The 19,917-nt window shown below is 37.4% G+C and overlaps 1 protein-coding gene across 1 annotated transcript in view; it reads left to right on the forward strand.

Annotated features, from left to right (window-relative positions):
- Window positions 1-19,917, forward strand: part of LOC306851337 (beta-1,3-glucosyltransferase-like) — a 116,069-nt gene that overhangs the window by 35,296 nt on the left and 60,856 nt on the right. Inside the window, exon 3 of the mRNA XM_079387498.1 lies at window positions 3,219-3,258. Within this exon, the coding sequence (XP_079243624.1) occupies window positions 3,219-3,258 (40 nt within the window). The remainder of the gene's footprint in view (window positions 1-3,218; window positions 3,259-19,917) is intronic.

Raw genomic sequence — 19,917 nt, forward strand, 5'->3', positions numbered from 1 at the left:
AAATTCCTCCACAGCGCTGTAACAGACTCATTGCAAGTTATCGCAAACGCTTGATTGCAGTTGTTGCTGCTAAGGGTGGCCCAACCAGTTATTAGGTTTAGGGGGCAAGCACTTTTTCACACAGGGCCATGTGGGTTTGGATTTTGTTTCCCTTCATAATAAAAAACTTCATTCAAAAACTGCATGTTGTGTTTACTTGTGTTATCTTTGATTAATATTTAAATTTGTTTGATGATCTGAAACATTAAAGTGTGACAAACATGCAAAAAAAAAAAAAAAAAATCAGGAAGGGGGCCAACACTTTTTCACACCACTGTGTGTGTGTATATATATATATATATATATATATATATATATATATATGTATGTGTGTGTATGTATATATATATGTGTGTATATATATATATATATATATATATATATATATATATATATATATATATATATATACACACACACACACATACATGCATACATACAGTATAGACAGTACATATAGTTTTTCTTTGTCAACTTGAATTCATTTTGAAATGCTAAATAATGATTTTTTATATTCTAGAATATGTAATTATATATATTATATCATACATTTATATATTACTAATAATATGTATAATGTAATGATGCAATAATAACATCATATAAAAACAGTTCTTTATCATATATTATTTCAATTCAAGAATTCAATTTGGCATAACAATGGAAAAATGTACAAACCCGATTCCAAAAAAGTTGGGACACTGTACAAATTGTGAATAAAAACAGAATGCAATGATGTGGAAGTTTCAAATTTCAATATTTTATTCAGAATACAACATAGATGACATATCAAATGTTTAAACTGAGAAAATGTATCATTTTAAGGGAAAAATAAGTTTATTTAAAATTTCATGGCATCAACACATCTCAAAAAAGTTGGGACAAGGCCATGTTTACCACTGTGTGGCATCCCCTCTTCTTTTTATAACAGTCTGCAAACGTCTGGGGACTGAGGAGACAAGTTGCTCAAGTTTAGGAATAGGAATGTTGTCCCATTCTTGTCTAATACAGGCTTCTAGTTGCTCAACTGTCTTAGGTCTTCTTTGTCGCATCTTCCTCTTTATGATGCGCCAAATGTTTTCTATGGGTGAAAGATCTGGACTGCAGGCTGGCCATTTCAGTACCCGGATCCTCCTTCTACGCAGCCATGATGTTGTAATCGATGCAGTATGTGGTCTGGCATTGTCATGTTGGAAAATGCAAGGTCTTCCCTAAAAGAGACAACGTCTGGATGGGAGCATATGTTGTTCTAGAACTTGGATATACCTTTCAGCATTGATGGTGCCTTTCCAGATGTGTAAGCTGCCCATGCCACACGCACTCATGCAACCCCATACCATCAGAGATGCAGGCTTCTGAACTGAGCGCTGATAACAACTTGGGTTGTCCTTGTCCTCTTTTGTCCGGATGACATGGCGTCCCCATTTTCCAAAAATAACTTAAAAGTTTGACCACAGAACAGTTTTCCACTTTGCCACAGTTCATTTTATATAAGCCTTGGCCCAGAGAAAACGCCTGCGCTTCTGGATCATGTTTAGATATGGCTTCTTTTTTGACCTATAGAGTTTTAGCCGGCAATGGCGAATGGCACGGTGGATTGTGTTCACCGACAATGTTTTCTGGAAGTATTCCTGAGCCCATGTTGTGATTTCCATTACAGTAGCATTCCTGTATGTGATGCAGTGCCGTCTAAGGGCCCGAAGATCACGGGCATCCAGTATGGTTTTCCGGCCTTGACCCTTACGCACCGAGATTGTTCCAGATTCTCTGAATCTTTGGATGATATTATGCACTGTAGATGATGATAACTTCAAACTCTTTGCAATTTTTCTCTGAGAAACTCCTTTCTGATATTGCTCCACTATTTTTCGCCGCAGCATTGGGGGAATTGGTGATCCTCTTGCCATCTTGACTTCTGAGAGACACTGCCACTCTGAGAGGCTCTTTTTATACCCAATCATGTTGCCAATTGACCTAATAAGTTGCAAATTGGTCCTCCAGCTGTTCCTTATATGTACATTTAACTTTTCCGGCCTCTTATTGCTACCTGTCCCAACTTTTTTGGAATGTGTAGCTCTCATGAAATCCAAAATGAGCCAATATTTGGCATGACATTTCAAAATGTCTCACTTTCAACATTTGATATGTTATCTATATTCTATTGTGAATAAAATATAAGTTTATGAGATTTGTAAATTATTGCATTCCTTTTTTATTCGTAATTTGTACAGTGTCCCAACTTTTTTGGAATCGGGTTTGTAATATATTATTTGTTATATGTGAATATTATATGCATACAATATATTTTTCATTTTTGGGCAAATATTTGTGCTTTTCTATTCTATAATATTAAAATAATATAATAAATAAAAATAAACAGAAAATAAAAAATAATTAATTTCAAAATTATCTCCAAATTGATATACACACACAATTAATTAATAGATCTCATAGAATCTCATTTATTCTCATTACATTTTATTGTTACACTTTAGATTAGGGAACACATTCACTATTAACTTAGTGTTTTCCCTCAAACTCCTAATATGATGCTTATTAATAGTTAGTAAGGTAGTTGTTAAGTATAGATATGAGGTAGGTTAAGGGATCTAAAATATGCTCATGCAGAATAAGGCATAAATACGTGCTTTATAAGTACTAATAAACAACCAATATGATATGCATGCTAGCAAGCAACTAGTAAGAATAGGTCCTAAACAAAGTTTTCCCCGTTTTACTTTTTCTCTTATTAATAATAATTAATTTGAGTTTTTTGTTTTGAATTCCAGTTTTTCAATTCGTGTCAGACTTTTAGACCCCAATATATGTTAGTATTTCAGAGTTATTCAAATGCAAACAAGTGAACTACATTTTCCCCAGAAACCCATTTTTATAACTAAAATCACTTGAATGAGCATGACATCTGATCTTGTTAGTAAGAACTTCCCAGGAGGACTTGAAGACAACATTACATGTTTAGAATAATCATTAGTTTGCAACTTAGTTGCCTGAATAGTTTAGGTGGTACTTATTGACATCCTTTAATAGTGCTGGATTGTCTTGTCAAAACGAATGATGTATTGAGTGCCTCCAGGCTGGACTTTTATTTACTTCCTGGGCCATTTGTAAACACTCCTTCTATCCTCTAATGTCATCTCTCTGTCAACTTCTCTCCTCAGATCCGTGACGCTGACAAACCTCCCTCTGAGAGTCAACTCGGTGAGTATCCAAGCAGCTCCTGTTTTCTTTCACATCCTGCAGGAGTCAATAGGACTGTAAGGAGCTTTCAAAAGACACCAAAATCCCACAGAAATATTTCCTGTCAGAGACTTCAAGTCGTATTTTAGCACCATTCCAGTCAGGTAACCCCATGTTCTTATATTTCATTTTATGTTTTTTTCAAACCAACTGTAAATATCGCTGATGCCTCATCTAAAGAGAAAATGATAAGGTTTATTTTAGATGGCTTCAGTTGGCGCCGCTCTCAGTGCAGCAGGATTAGATTTTAGGGCACAGCTAATTGATTTGGGTCACTGTTTGCAGTGTGCTGTACGTGTATTTGATATTTTAGTGGAGTGAAGCGAATGAGGGTAATCCGGTATGATGTATTGGAATGAACAGATCGAAGGATTTATTATAATACTCGTACTTCCAGCTCGCTCACAATTGCCACGTTAAAACATCTGAACAGAAGGTGTGAAATGATTTAGGTGAAAAGAATGACCTCTTTATTCTAGTAACCATTACAGCTAAATGGATTCTCATGTTTTGCTTTTCTTTTGTCTATAACAGGACTAAGAGCACTCAGCATAATTATTACTCGAAAGGTGTAAAGGTCAATTATGATTGGCTGTTGCTGCATAACAAAAGAAATCTCGGTGGATGAGGCCAGAGAAGAAAGAGAGGAATGATCAGGGTGTGTTGAAAGATGAAAGTAGATCAACTGAAATCAGGCTTTGTAAAAAGCAGAATAGATTTAAACTATTTGAATTCATCCTTTGTCTAACTCAAAACCAGGCAAGTATGGCATTTAATCAACTTCTGTCGAAATGTAATGACTTCCATACATCAAACAGTTGACGGAAGGAAGCCTGAAGTGCAAAGATGGTTATATAATTTCACTAAAGTCTCACTTTCAAATAGGTACTTCTTACATTTCAGGCCATATTATGATTAAGAAAATCCTCAGAGCTTCTTTTACACCGAGCGTGTGACGCAGAACAATAACCTTCATGGTTTTGAAGTTCTCTTCTTTTTCTCCTTTGTCTCCCAGAAGTGGTTGGTTGCCTGAAGCACTTTAGGCGTACATGTCAGAGAGGCATTTGTTTGAGCTTTGTTTTCTCATGTAATGCGCTCTGCAAATATTGCGAAAAATCAAGCGCACGAGCATAATCTGTAAATTATTTCTGGATATTGTCTGCACAGCTAAAAATACTGTACTTCAGACCAGAGTCGACCTCACATGGGAATATTGAGAAGTAGCTTGAAATGCATCATTCCTCCCAGAAGAAGCTCATGTGGAATATTGGAGTGTTCTTGATCTCTGATGTTGTTTTTCAGAGGGGTTTGAAGGCCTGCATGAACTCTCTCACCATCAAAACCCTGCAAACCAAGCTGATCATGCTTTACACATCCAGTACTCCAGAGCTGTAATACCCGATGCCTCTTCATCCCTATGCATAACAGTCACTTAACACAGTTATGGTTGCCATGGCGGTGACTTCAAATCGGCACTGTCTTATCTTTTAGAAAGTCAAGAGTCTTTTTTTAATCTAATGAAGCATGAAGAAGAGTTCAATGGAGTGGTGTGGTGGCTTCCGCCTTTTCTATGAAGAATCACTCTGAAATTTTGGGGTTTCGATGCCAGAAAATAGACTTTATTATAACAAGACAATAAAGCCGAGAAGTCTTCTGCAGAAAAGTCCTATTAAACGTTCTCTGAGATTCTCTTTATATAGTCTTTCTTCTAGGCGTGTTCAGAAGATTTCATACATGTGCATTTTTCCTTTTTTGGCAATATTCCTTATACATATGTTCTTTCTCTAGAGAGAAGGGGCTCCTAGACGTGTTTAAGGAAAGAAGCCTTCTTTGTATTTCCACATATGTTTTCCATCATAAGAGTCTGAACATTCCATCCATGCGTGCCCTTAACACACAGGCATATGCTTATATTGGAAATATAGCTTAATACACAAGTGGTTAAATTCACATTAATTATACTTGATTAATTCATATTTTGACTAATAAAAATCTTCTACAGTGGTTGGGAAATAATAGGTTGTTTGAACATTCGGAAAGGGATAAAAGCTTGCATTTTTTTTTTTTGTTTAGTGGCGTGTCAAACTGTAAAATTTAAAAGTGACATTCTGAGGTGTCCTTGAGAATGTTTTATGTAACTGATTGAATTTAAAGTTGGGTGAAAACTTTTTTTTTTTTTTGAAACGCGCCATTGAAAGTCATCTCGAAACTTATATGGTGCATTAAGTAGATATCAGAATCTTTCATGAGCCTGAGGAAGGGCAAGATAACAGTTCCTCTGAGTTTCATTTTCAAAACGGAGATTTTTCAGGGGGTTTTAAAATAAGGCTTTAATGTTGTCGGCTTGACTGAAGTCCCTCTGAGTCTTAAAAAAAAAAAAATAGGATATTCTCGAAATGACAGTGACTTTGTTTTATTAATGACAACACTACATCTGAAAATAATGATAATGCTTTAAGGAATGCTTTACCCAGTCACTGAGTATTTTTGTCATTATTTGCTGGCATTGCTTTATCTGAAACCTATATGATGTTAAAGAACTTAAAGCGAGATGTTTTTCAGATTGTTTCCAGTTTCCGCTTCTTTTCTAGCTTTGCCTTTTAACATTCAGAACCAACACCGCTTTGGCATTCTAACATCTCCTTAGATCAAAATGGAGCAACAGGGTGAGTAAATGATGACAGAATAGTTGTCAGAATAATTTGTGAACTATTCTGCTAATAAATTATGGGTTGGCAAACACCAAGTCTAGAATGAAATGCCTAGGAGATTTCCAAAGGCTTGTTTTACCTAAAAAAGTGAAGTGACATTCAGCCAAGTATGGTGACCCATACTCGGAATTCGTGCTCTGCATTTAACCCATCCAACGTGCACACACACAGCAGTGAACACACACACACCGTGAACACACACCCGGAGCAGTGGGCAGCCATTTTATGCTGCAGCGCCCGGGGAGCAGTTGGGGGTTCGGTGCCTTGCTCAAGGGCACCTCAGTCGTGGTATTGAGGGTGGAGAGAGCGCTGGACATTCACTCCCCCCACCTACAATTTCTGCCGGCCGGAGACTCGAACCCGCAACCTTCGGATTACAAGTCCGACTCTCTAACCATTAGGCCACGACTTCCCACAAGTCAAAAGTGAACCTTGGCTCTTAGCTGCTTTTTTAAATTTTATTATTTTTATTATTTTATGTCTCGCTTCACTATGGTTCCTCTCTGGAACATCTCCTATAGGATGAATCCCCTGAAAATAGCTTATGTAGATACAAGCCAAACTGTAATGCTGAATTACCCCGGCTTTACTTCTGCTTTATTGTAATGAGTCCACTGAAGGCAAGCGTAGTGATGAACCCAAGTGCAGTTTACCTACAGTGGTGAGATCCAAAATACAAACAATCTAAACGAATGACTTGACGTGAAACAGACTTGACGTGAAACAGACTTGGCATGGAACAGACTTGGCATGGCATGAACAGACTAGACGTGGCATGAAACAAACTAGACTCACCGACAGCAGGTAACAACATTAATACACGACAAAAACTAAAGGCAAGGACATGGCTACTTATAACAAACAGAGAGGGTCACATGACATGAACAAACCAATGGGACAACCAATCAGAACATGACACATTGAACAGAGGAAGCAATAGCAAGGAGACAAGAGGGCGAGGGAAGCATGACACAAACAGGAACCATGACGAAACTTCAAAATAAAAGACATGAAAACAAGAACATGAAACAAAACTCAAAACAGACCTTACATTTATCCTGTTTTGATGACACAGATTTCATAACACAACACCTTACATGCACCGTGTTTGTGTTGGCGTCTTTGATTTCTAATTTGATTAAGTCTATAAATGTGATTAAGACCCCAGCCATTGTTCAAGCTGCAGCATTGTCAGGTTTATTATTTGGGCATGTGCCCAAGTTATTAGGAGTCTTTGCAATTTCTGCCTTGGTTATGACCAATACTATGCTGTCAGAAGCCATGCAGAGCACTTCAAACTCTGTAGTTCAGTTGAATAATGTGTTTGCTATGATATATGGGGAGATTGGGATAAGATGTGTCAGTGGATGAGCTATATCACCACTTTAAATTAGCAAAGTGCATCTGTCTGTCCTTCCATCAGTCCATATCTTTCGCCATCTGTCTACCTTTCTCTAACTCTAGTTCTTACTTTATTGAGCCGTCTCTTTTTCTATCTCTCTCTATCTTTTAAACCTAAGTAATAATCTCTCTCTATAATTAACTATCCCCCTCTCTAATTAATCAACTAAACCTCTTTTGAACTCTCCCTCTCTAATTATCATTCTCTAACTAACTCTCAAATTATGTAACCCTCTCTCAAATTATTACTAGTTAAGTAATTAATTATGATCTCTAACTATATATCTCTTAAATAAATTAACTCTCAAATTATCACTAGCTGACCCTCTTTAAAATGATCACTAACTCAATCATTCACACTCAAATGATCTAACGTGCTCTCAAATTATTACAAAATAAAACTAACTTGTAAATTATCTCTAACTATTGGAGGTGTAATGGTTCACAAAATTCACGGTTCGGTTCGATGCGATACAATACATTGGTCTCACGGTTTGGTACATTTTCCATACAGCAAAAAGAAAGAAATGCCAGAGAAATTTCCTTGATTTTTAAATTTTTTTTTTAATTTATTAAAACTAATTTTTTAGTTTGAACAATGATGGAGCTATACTTGACTCATCTGGGGTGTCTTCTTAGTAGCATATAAAACAAAGACAGCTCCGGTTTGAAGTATCCCAGCTGATGTAGTCTATTGTCATATAGCAGATTAATCTTTTCCAATAAGTTTAAATAGATTTTTACCTTTTATGGGCATTTTTTACCTTTTTATAAAGCCTTTTTTTTTCTAAAAGTGTGCATCACCTTTTTTTTAGTAAATTTAATAAGTCAATAAGATATTTGGGCTGTTACCAAGCAAATGAAGTCAGTATTGACAAAATTCATATTTTGCAATGCAGGGAAAACATAGAAGTTGCATCTGAATGGCATTTAGATGCTTTTACACAGTTTAATGCAGCTCAGAGGGACATGTAATGCTTTAACCTGCAGTTACTTAAATAATGTTTTGATATTTTAAACCTAAAACGTTGGCAACTGATGTTTGAAATTATACTTTTTTTTAAATTAGAGTTGCAATGACTCACTTATTAAAGGGGTCATATGAAGCTATTTTAAAGATCATTATTTTGTGTATTTGGTGTAACAGAATATGTTGACATGCTTTAATGTTCAAAAAACACATTATTTTTCATAATCTGTACATTATTATAGTTCCTCTATGCCCCGCCTCTCTCACACGCGTCGTTTTCTACAAAGCCCCTCCTTCTGACAAGCGCAGTCTGCTCTGATTGGCCAGCTGACCCAGTGCATTGTGATTGGCCCAACACCACAAGCACGCGTCGGAAATGTAACGCCTCTTACCATAATCACAAGCTTCAGCTTTCATATTAGTTTTACCATCAGTTCGAGCCCGAAAGGGGAACAGAGTACACCAGCCGCGGTTAAGACGATTTCTGACGGGCTGTACACTCCGCTGTGATGTGACCCTGTTCCCCTCTCACACACACACACGACGCGTTACACGCAAAACTCCGGATTTCAACAGTCACTAGCAAATACTTAAACTAATAACAAAACATACTTACAGTCGCTGATTCAGAAGTGCCAGATTGTCATAGCAAAGTCAGATTTGATTTTTTAGAAATAGCCTTCGTGCACAGCCAGTCTTGTACTCTCCTAGGCTCACGAAACTGTCGTCCATAAAATGCGTTGCACAAATTTGAACATTTGGCTTGTGCTGTTCTGTTGTAAACAAATCTTAACCAGTGATTCCTAATTGCATCTACTTTCGGAAGGCCAAATAAAGTGCTTTTGCTTTCGCATAGAAAGACACACAGTGTCTCCCTGACATGGCTGCATCAACACTACTTCGTTTTCTGAAACCGCGATTGCGATTGAACCAAATCATTTAACGGGTGATTCATTCAGGAACGAAGCACCGTTATTTTGCTCAGAGATGCAAAACAGGACTGTTGCTATGTTTGGAATTATTTTTGATGGCGAAATAGAGCAAAAACAGTCTAACTTATTAAAGGGATACTCCACCCCAAAATGTTAATTTTCTCATTAATCACTTACCCCCATGTCGTTCCAAACCCGTAAAAGCTTCGTTTGTCCTCGGAACACAATTTAAGATATTTTGGTTGAAAACCGGGAGGCTTGTGACTGTACCATTGACTGCGAAGTAAATTACACTGTCAAGTCACAGAAAAGTATAAAAAACATTGTCAAAATAGTCCATCTGCCATCAGTGTTTCAATCTGAATTTTATGAAGAGACGAGAATACTTTTTGTACGCAAAGAAAATAAAAATAAGAACATTTATTCAACAATTCGTCTCCTCTATGTCTCTCTGTGTCAGCGTAGCGCCATTTTGGAGAGCATCGGATGGATGCAAAGTGTGTATGCTATTCTCTGTCATCAATAACGCATGGTTCATCCAAAATATCTTAAATTGTGTTCCGAGGATGAACGAAGCCTTTACGGGTTTGGAACAACATGGGGGTAAGTGATTAATGACAAAATTAGCATTTTGGGGTGGAGTATCCCTTTAAAACAGATAACAAATTATCTAACTAACCATATCTCAAATTATCACTAACCCCCTTTCAGATGATTACTAACTCACTCACTCACTCAAATTATCTAACTAACCATCTCTAGAATTATCACTAACTTTCTCAACATTTTCTCTCTAACTATATATCTCTCAAATGATCTCTGTCTCTCTGTAACCTTTGTGTTCCACAGATATGATTGTTCTTGTGATATCATGAGATCAAAGAAGAAGCTCAGCCACTTCATATCTCTCTTCCTCCTCATCCCACATTTTTTTCTTACGTCTCTCTGAACTCAAGTGACCCGCATTCTTTTCTGGAATCTGCTCGGAAAAGCTCATGTGTTGCCTCTCCTGAACAGCTCTCATCACTGCTTGTCGCCTAGTTATGCGAAAACTCTGATACGTTCTGAGTAAGTGAAGCGCAACTCTGCCTTTTTAAAAGTGGCGGAGATCATGTTTACTCAATATACTTCCTTGGAGCGGCGCACAGTTTAAGACCCGATAATGAGGCTCACGGATTTGGAATCTTTTAATTAGTCTTTATTTATTAGTCTTCGGGTGAGATGCACACAGGAACAGGGACTGCAGCTTTATAATGAACACGATTAAACCAGCTCGAGCTCCCTTGCCTAAGTTCAGGTGTTGGAGTCCAGGCGGTTTTGTTATGTCCAACCCTTGCTGAGAATCATAATGAGTGTTATTCTTCCTGTTCCGCCAAAAAAAGTGTGCTTACCTCTCTCTTTTTTGCTTCCCTTCAACACACACTTTTTCTGTCTCGTTTTCTAACTAACACTTTTTTCTCTTATTTTAAATGGTTTTGTACGTCACTCATCAAATCATCATATTAGAATACTTTCTGAACATACTTTAAATAGAAAAAAAAAGAATTCTTACCAACCCCAAACTTAATTATAGTTGTAGTGTACATACTGTACAGATGGGCTTCTTTTGCTGTGGCATTGTACCTCACACTTTTTTTGGCATCCTGCAACAAATGTTGGTGTGTTGTCGGTAACAATTTAGTTTAGAGACCAATTCTCACTATTAACTAGTTACTTATTAGCATGCCGATTACTAGCATATTGGCTGTTTGTTAATACTTATAAAGCACATTCTGCATAACCATATTCTACATCTCTTAGTGTTATTCAATACCTAATCTTACCAAACTACCTTACTGTTAATAAGCAGTAATTAAAGGTGGGGTATGCATTTTTTTTTTTTTAAAATCAGTCAGAGTCAGGGCCAAGTACCGAAACAAACTTGTAGCCAATCAGCAGTAAGGGGTGTGTCTACTCATAATGCAGAGGAGAGAGAGCTCATCAGTGCACAGGACGGACATTAGCCGAGCCAATCGACGACAGAAAGATAGAGATGGCGAATGAAAAACAAAAGAGGAAACTTCTGTGGAACAAAAGAAGGCTTACACCTTCTCTACACTGCATGCGACAAAGCGACCATTGAAAATCATTTGAAATTTGTGTCAATATGTCATAAATAGAACGCGACAGCAGTTTACGGTCTGGGATTTGTCGTGTCGTAGCACGGCATCCAGTGTAGACAGCATCACTGATTATAAAGAGTTATTTTGTCGCGCCACGCCGCACCGCTCGGGCCCAGTGTAGACACAGTGTAACAATAAGGCAAGAAGTAGGACTCGTGTAAACATCGGATCAGCTTTCCAGCGCTGGAGAGAACTCGAGGAGCGGGAAGGCTTGCGATCGGGCGCCAAGGTTGCTTTGTTTCTTCTCGATAGGTGAGTAAATTTGGTTTTGCTTTGTTTCACAGAACTAATCGTTGCTGTATGTATGTGTGGGGCACATCTGTTGGGGTAGGGGCGTGTTTGTTTTGGTGATTTTCAAATGTCGACATTGGCTACCAGAAATCGCTTATCCCACCTTTAAGAGTTTGAGGCAAAAGTCATAGTTAATAGTTACTTAACAGTGAGAATTGGACCTTAAAATAAAGTATAATCTCAAGACTACTGTATTGTGTACATGAGAGAATACTGTATTTTATATAAATGCATCCAACGGGCTCAGGTGGACCCAAATTCAGCCTAATTTTACAGTGCTTCCTCAAGACTGATTAGTCAAATAGTCATTCAGGGAACCCACCGACCAATCGTTTTTAAAAATATGTACATCCCTAATTCATATTTTCCACCGGAAAGCTTTTCATCTTAAACATAAGATGGGTGAATATTCAGTTTTTGCATTAATGTCCTCTTGTAGCACCTGAGGGGGCCTTAAATCTGAAAGGCTATTTTTTGCTCCGGCTGATATAGCTGGCCTTTTTTTGGTGTGAATACTCAAGTTCGCTTTTCTTAGCTTGCTCTTTCATTCCACCTCTCCCGTTTTATCTTGTTTTTCATCTCTTCCTTCCCTATCATCCTTTGATCCCTTTCATTCACTTCTTTCCGTCTCTCTCTTTCTTTGAACAACATGGTGAGTCAAAAGGGATTGGGCAGCTTTGCATACAAACTTGGATGACTCCAAATCGTTACATCTACAGCAGCACAATGATCTGAGTCACTGGAGCACAGCCAGTTCTACACTGAAACAATCAGCTCTGGGCCAGGATGCACAACGCCACCGCTCATGGAAATGAGCCATCGACAGCCATTCTTGTCTTCCATCACCCGCCACTGAGCGTGCAAAATCCACTCTTGACATTCTCATTGTTCCTCCGTACGGCTTAATGGCCCTCTTGTGTGGCTCTGTCATTTAGAAAGATGTCTGTTATTGTTAAAGCAACATTTATGTCGGGTGTAGGCAGTGGTGGAAAGAGTACTGAAAATATATACTCAAGTAAAAGTACCATTACCTTCCAAAAAATGTAGTTTGAGTAGAGTAAAAGTACTTGTCCACAAAACTACTTGAGTAAGAGTAAAAGAGTAGCCTATTTAAAAGTACTCATGAGTATTGAGTACTGAGTACTGAGCTGTGGATTCTACCCCGTCATAATAACTGCTCTACACTGCAATTTATACATGTGTGACCCTGGAGCACAAAACCAGTCTGAAGTCGCTGAGGTATATTTGTAGCAATAGCCAAAAATACATTGTATGGGTCAAAATTTGATTCTTCTTTTATGCCAAAAATCATTAGGCCATTAAGTAAAGATCATGTTCCATGAAGATATTTTGTAAATTTCCTACTGTAAATATATCAACTTAATTTTTGATTAGTAATATGCATTGCTAAGAACTTCATTTGGACAACGTTAAAGGAGATTTTCTCAATATTTAGATTTAGATTTATTTTTTTGCTCCCTCAGATTCCAGATTTTCAAATAGTTGTATCTCGACCAAATATTGTCCTATCATAACAAATCATACACCAATGAAAACCTTATTTACTCAGCTGTGTATAGATGATGTATAGATCTCAGTTTTGAAAAATTGACACTTATGGTTTTGTGGTCCAGGGTCACCTTTAAAAAACGTTGTACATTCTGGAATTCACATTATCTTGTTTGTCATAAAGAATGAAGAATATCTATAATCCAGCAGTTTTGATTGATTTTGACTGCCGACTGTTTAAAACACATCAAAACAGCACGGAAACAGTATTCAGTTGAAGAAAATATGAAAGTTATTCTCAGTACAATTATCCCCATTTAAATCATAAAGTTTGAAAAATAGATTTAAAATCATGTGTAAAGCCACTGAGAGCATGCTGTTGTTGCACATAAAATATTAATGTTTAGAATAGTGCAAATACAAACACCATTAGAAACTCATAGTTCAGCGTCACACACCATGATATGGGTTAAAATGAGAGCCCATTTCTCTCAAAAACGGTGCCAGTTTTAGCGTTTTGCAATAAAGAAACAAGAAAAACTAAACTTGGATCATTTATGTTACAATTTTAACAAATACACATTGTTCTAGAAGGATCATGTACATTACATGTACATATACATGTAACTCGAATTGTGTTGATAAAACAATTTGTAAGGAAAAATGCATTAAATAAAGTATTTCTGGGGAAACTTTTTCAAAAGAAAACAAACGCACGCGGTGGTCTCGGTGAATCAGCAGCATGCACAAATGAATGCAATAAAAAGTGTTGAACTTGAAATTTGTTTATGCGCGGGTGCACATGCTAAATGAAGGCGGATTGAATAAAATGGATAAAAAAAATAAATAAAAAAAGTTTATTAATGAGCTGCAGTTTTATTACATCACGCGCTGACACAGATGCAGTATTAACGCCACAGGTCATCAATAAGGTGCATATTGGTCCTCAGTTTGAGTACAATATTGCAAATCGTTTTACAGTGTTTCCAACACACTTTTTCACAGCGCGCATCACACACTCAAACTCATCAAAAGTCAACAAGTTCAACAAGCAAAAACTTATCCAAGTGACTGCAGCTGAACGCGCGTGAGAGAGACGAAGCAGCGCAAATCGCGCGGCTCTTAAGTGAGAGGGAATGTACTGAACGTGGCACTTGCAGGAGTTAACACTGTACGCAATACCCGCAACCTCACACCAAATTCCAGGTCGTGTACATAGGCAAGCATATATACAAATCATTTAGTAAGCAGAAATCCAAAATTTACCTTAACATATTAGAGGAAGATGTGACTGCATTGATGCTTGAAGAATGCACTTCCAGCAGCCATGATAGACAGCAGTTGGCGGTTAAAGTTTTCTATGCACAATTTGATTTGACGAAAGTCACGAGACACTATCTCCCTATCCAATCACATTAATGGATAAAAATAAAATTAAAATAAGCATGTAATGACCACAAACGGATGAAAATAGCGGAGTAAAAGTACTGATACATCACTTAAAATGTACTCAAGTAAAAGTCCACAATTTTTAAACTACTAAAAAAAGTACAATTACTGACAAAAAAACTACTTAATTACTGTAATGTGAGTGTTTGTAATTCGTTACTTCAAACCACTGGGTGTAGGCGAAAAATCGTGCCATTATTCTTCACATTGTTTTTAGATTTCCATCTGGTAATCATTGTCATGCATGATCGACTTGATTGACGGCACAAACTCTCACTTCATTTTTCTTTTGGGCTTTTTGCCCCTGGTTATTCCAGTTATCATTGTTGGTAGACTGCTGCTCATTTGTACATTTGCCAAATCTCAGAGGAATAGTTAATCCAAAAATGAACATTTTGTCATTACTCAGCCTCATGTTCCAAATCTGCATGCCTTCTTACTTTCTCCTGAGGAGGAAAAGAAATTGTAAAGAGTAGCTGCTGGTTGCTCTTCTACATTTAATTACAAGACAGTTACAGTCAAGCTTCAAAGAAATATGCAAATGCACTTTAAATATATTATAAATGTATGTGTTATTCCAATTCTTCTGAAACCATGCATTAACTTTTAAGTTAAAGTTTTAATTTTACTAATAAAATTTATAGTTTACTGCCAGTTGAACACGAGTCTGAAACAGCTGGAATTCCATATAAAACTTTCTAAACGAATCAACTGAATAATTGAAATCTGACTCAAAAGAATGATTCATTCACACATCAAACTAGGGAAGATGTCAAGATTTTATGAATAACATTTAGGTCTTTTGTAATAGAAATCTGTTGAATGGCTTCAAACATTTTTGATACTTTTATGATGCATTTTTCATCCTTTTTGAAGCATAAAAGCTTCAGTACTTATTCATTGTAAATGCTTGTAAAAGAATAATTGGAATATTTTCGGCTTTTTTTCCGACGCAAGGGTTTAGAATGGCATAAGGTTGAGTAAATAATAAGAGAATTGCTGAACTATTTCATTAAGGGTGCTGGATCGGGTTTTCTGCACCTGTTCTGCTGACGTTCAGAGATTTGACAAACCTCCAGCGGGGGCACGAGGTGACTGTCCTTTACGCTTCCCTCCGCCACCTCAGGCAATGTGAACTGTCAGCAGTGATTTGTGCCAGGTGGGTGGAGCGTTCCATCATGCGCACACACCATACGTATGGCCTCATTTGTTTCTTTGCATTCGATCGGCCATGTGCAGAGGTCCTTTCAATGTCTTTATCGACTAAATCTGTCTCTGTAGCCTTCCGACGGATGTGAGACTCATTGGGTCTGCATAACTCCAATTAATATCGTAAATGCCTTGTCTCTGGACTTCCTGAGTGAAGTCCAAAAAGGAAGAGAGAAACCTGAAATGGTCGGCTGGTTACATTTTGCATTTGTGCTCCCTACTGTTGCGCCCTCAAACATCACCTCTAATTACTGTACTTCAGTGCTGATGACCTGCGCTAGATGCTTGTGAGCACACTAAGCACTGGAAAAAAATTTTTTTTTTAGCCTTTTTCACACTTCAACAACTGCCATGTCTTCAGTGTCTTCAGAATTTTGCTCTTCAATTTGAGACGGTATAAATGCACAATAAAGATTTTTAGTTATTTTAGCTGATTCAAGCACCGTGTGTGCTGAAAGTCTTGATTGCTTGTGAGTTGGTTGTGAGCAATGTTTTTAAATGTCCTCAACCCCTTCGTCTACAAAGATTGTGCCACCAACTGTTCAACGGTCGTGTGAAAAATGGCTTCATTTTATGTTGTTGCATTGTGTGTTTTTCTCTTTAGAGGTAAAATTGGCATGTGTAGTCATTTCTGCATTGGGATTTATTCCTCAGTAATCAGTCTTTGTCGTCAATATTCTGATTTCAGTCTTACATTTTATTCACCTCAGACTTGTGCTACCTGATTCACCAGCCTCTGGGGATAAATGTGCTATTTTCTCTTCAACTTCTTAGTGCTCTCACTCATTCCCTTCCCCCTTTTCTGTCACCTCTTTTCCTCCTCCTATTATCATACATAAGCAAACAAAATCATGCCTGACTTTGTTCTGGTTTGTGGTAGAACTAATTTTGAGTTTCTGCTGTCATGTGTGTTCCATCTTGTTGTGTCGCGGTGGGACAGAATCTGATTGGTTTTGGATCCCGGGTAGATGCAATTCCATCTGAGGTGGTTGATTTTTAGTGGTTTGCCACAGTGTGAATTTAATGACACACTTGCATTTATCAAAAGCCTCCTCCTAGTCTTAAAAACTGGGCTTTTTGTTCATTAGCATGCTGGAAAAAGAAAATTCTCTTGTGTTTAAAAATAAATGAAAAGATCGTCCGCTGTGATTGCCTAATCCTTGCTGTAAAAATCTTATGACATTATTTCTATCAGCTTTGAGCCTTTTATTCTAAGTTCATAATATATATTCACAGTATATCAATAAATCAAATATAAACCTTTCTTACTTGCATCTAGTGTTGTATTATTGTTATTTATTCATTTATTTGTTTTTTTATTTTATTTTTATTTTTAGTAATTTTGTGCTTTTATCATTTTCTTTTCTTTTTTACATATTTCTGTTTAGCTGTAAATTATTTAAATTTTTCTTTTAGTCATGTTAATGCTTCCACTTATTTTCAGCTAGTTGCCAAGGCAATATTTCTAATTGTCATTTTTCAAGTTTAGGATTTTCTGTAACACTTTATTTTAGGGTCTCTTAACTAGCTTCTTATTAGCATGCATATTACTAGAATATTAGCCATTTATTAGTAGTAATTAAGCACATATTAATGCCTTATTCTACATGACCTTATTCTGCATCGCTAATCCTACCCAATACCTAAAATTAACAACTACTTTACTAACTATTAATAAGCAGCAAATTAGGAATATATTGAGGGAAAAGTCGTAGTTCCCTATTCTAAACTTTTACCTGATTTTAGGATTAGGGCTGCCCCTATAGTTGGCTAATCATTAGTCGACCAGAAGAGGCTTGGTTGACCAAAATTTTATTAGTCCCTTAGTCGCAGAAAACAAAATACACAGGCTAAGTCACGTAGTCTGTGACTAACAAATCGTTAACGGTTAAGGCCTCGATATACTTCAAACGAAATAGAAGAACGAACTGATATGACATCATTTCGAACAAAATCAGGTCGAAACAAAGTTTGTATTGCGTTTGTTTCCGCAGTGCGATACAGCTCACCAAGGTGAACTTTCTGGGGGAGTTCGTTTTGGTCTGTGGCGCTACCATTGGTCTGTGGCGATTACGCAATCAGTGAGCTCCACCTTCCTTGACGCGCAATTTTTTTTCCCCGGTTCGTTTCTCATTCAACAAAGGTCAGGCAGGAGAACAACATCTCCAAGTCAGTAGCAACATTATACACTGTATCGAATAGCTGAGCTGCCACAAATATTATCCGCACCTGTGCAACTGACCTATCGTTAAGCCCCTCCCCTCGAACGCAGACTAGCCAATGGCAGTCGAGTATCAGTTGCACGGGGAGTGGAAATCAGACATCTTTAGGTTTCAGTGCCATAGAGAAACATTGGAAGATCCGAAACTCGCATCGGTTTTATGGGGGTTTATGCTTCAAAAATGTAAAAACTATGTGCCTGGGGTACTTTTAACACTGATTTTATTACATTTCCTAAATCCAAGCAAAACAGAGCAAAATGTCCCTAAGTATTCAACCCCAGTACAAATTAAGACAAAAACGTTTATTTTCTGGTTGTCATACACTCATTCAGTTACAATTTTCATCTGCTCAAGCATAAAGTTAATGTTATCTTGTGCTTTAGTAAGGTATCTCTGGCTAAAACTCACTAACGTTAAAGTTAGTGAGTCCATGCTAATGTACAAACCTAAATAGCGGACTGTTGTCGCATCTTGTACAGTGTAGGTAAAAAAAAAAAAAAAACACAAACGAAGGTCTACATTTCAGTGCCTCTCCATATTAAACTGGTTAACTGTACATTAATTTAATCATACCCTGCGATACATGAACAGTGTTGATCCTGCATGTTGTCATCGCGATCGTGATGACCGACTGTAATATGAGACTTCTCCCGATTTCATTGTAATCTGTAAACCCTCGCTTCCAGTTACCCACTGTATTTATTTTTTAAATATTTTATAAATCCCTCCATGGAATATTTAATTCCCATTTGGTGGCCTGCTGTGTCCAAAATTGTGCAAAAACATCGTGGGCCAAGGTTTTCCGTCTGTAGTTGTCATTGTAAGACAGTGAGCAGCTCCGTTTGTTTGTCTGAGGGAGCAGCAGTAACTAAGGGGGGCGGGGCTTACCGATAGGTCAATTGCTCGTGGGGAGACTTTAAAGATTCAGAGAAAGCATTTAATTTCTAGAAAGAAATTGCAACAAAGCCTGGTATCGATGACCCGGAGTTATGCAAAAAGCAACTTAGAAAAACATCAGATGCAAGTTTTCCAAAGCCATGAAAAGAATGAAAGGAAAGAGTAAAGATATAAGGTAGCAAGTACCAAATACATGTTTCAAATAAATGTTGCACCATACTGCTGCTGTCGTTCTTCTTTCAATAAGCGAATTTAAAAGGTATACAATAAATTAAATGCCAAAAGAACATACGATAAGAGAACTTTTTTATCAAATCATGACACCACGTAAAATATAAAAAAAAAAGTAATAATTTATCCAGTTTAATAAAAGACCTAGATACACCATCGTTGTTGTGTTTAGGGCATACGCGCGAGTGTCACAACACGTTTACATTAATCTACACCCCACCTCCAGCAGCGCGAGAATGTTGGAATGTTAGAAAACGGTATACCGTCGCTCAACCTTTTCGAACTTCTTTTTGCCTCCAAACAAACAACGAAAATGAACTTCGTTTGAAGTATATTATTGCCTTTAGTCTATGGTAATACAGTACATCAGGCAGGACATCCAAACCATAAATATATATAGACGCCCTATTTGACCGCTCCAGGCACGTAGTTGCGGCCGCCATCTTGGAACGGTATTTTTGACATCATTCACCATACTGTAGATTCGCACAGAGCCGTTCAGTGCATGGTTGTGGCATCTTTTGAATATTCAGTGATTACTATGGTGAATGACGTCAAGTTCACCGCTGCAATATGGCGGACGGCTTATGTATAGCGGCCCATAGAAACAGTCGCTAATGAGGCATCTAGCGGTGC

The sequence above is a fragment of the Barbus barbus genome (genome assembly GCF_936440315.1).
Source record: "Barbus barbus genome assembly, chromosome: 31".
Taxonomy (NCBI): domain Eukaryota; kingdom Metazoa; phylum Chordata; class Actinopteri; order Cypriniformes; family Cyprinidae; genus Barbus; species Barbus barbus.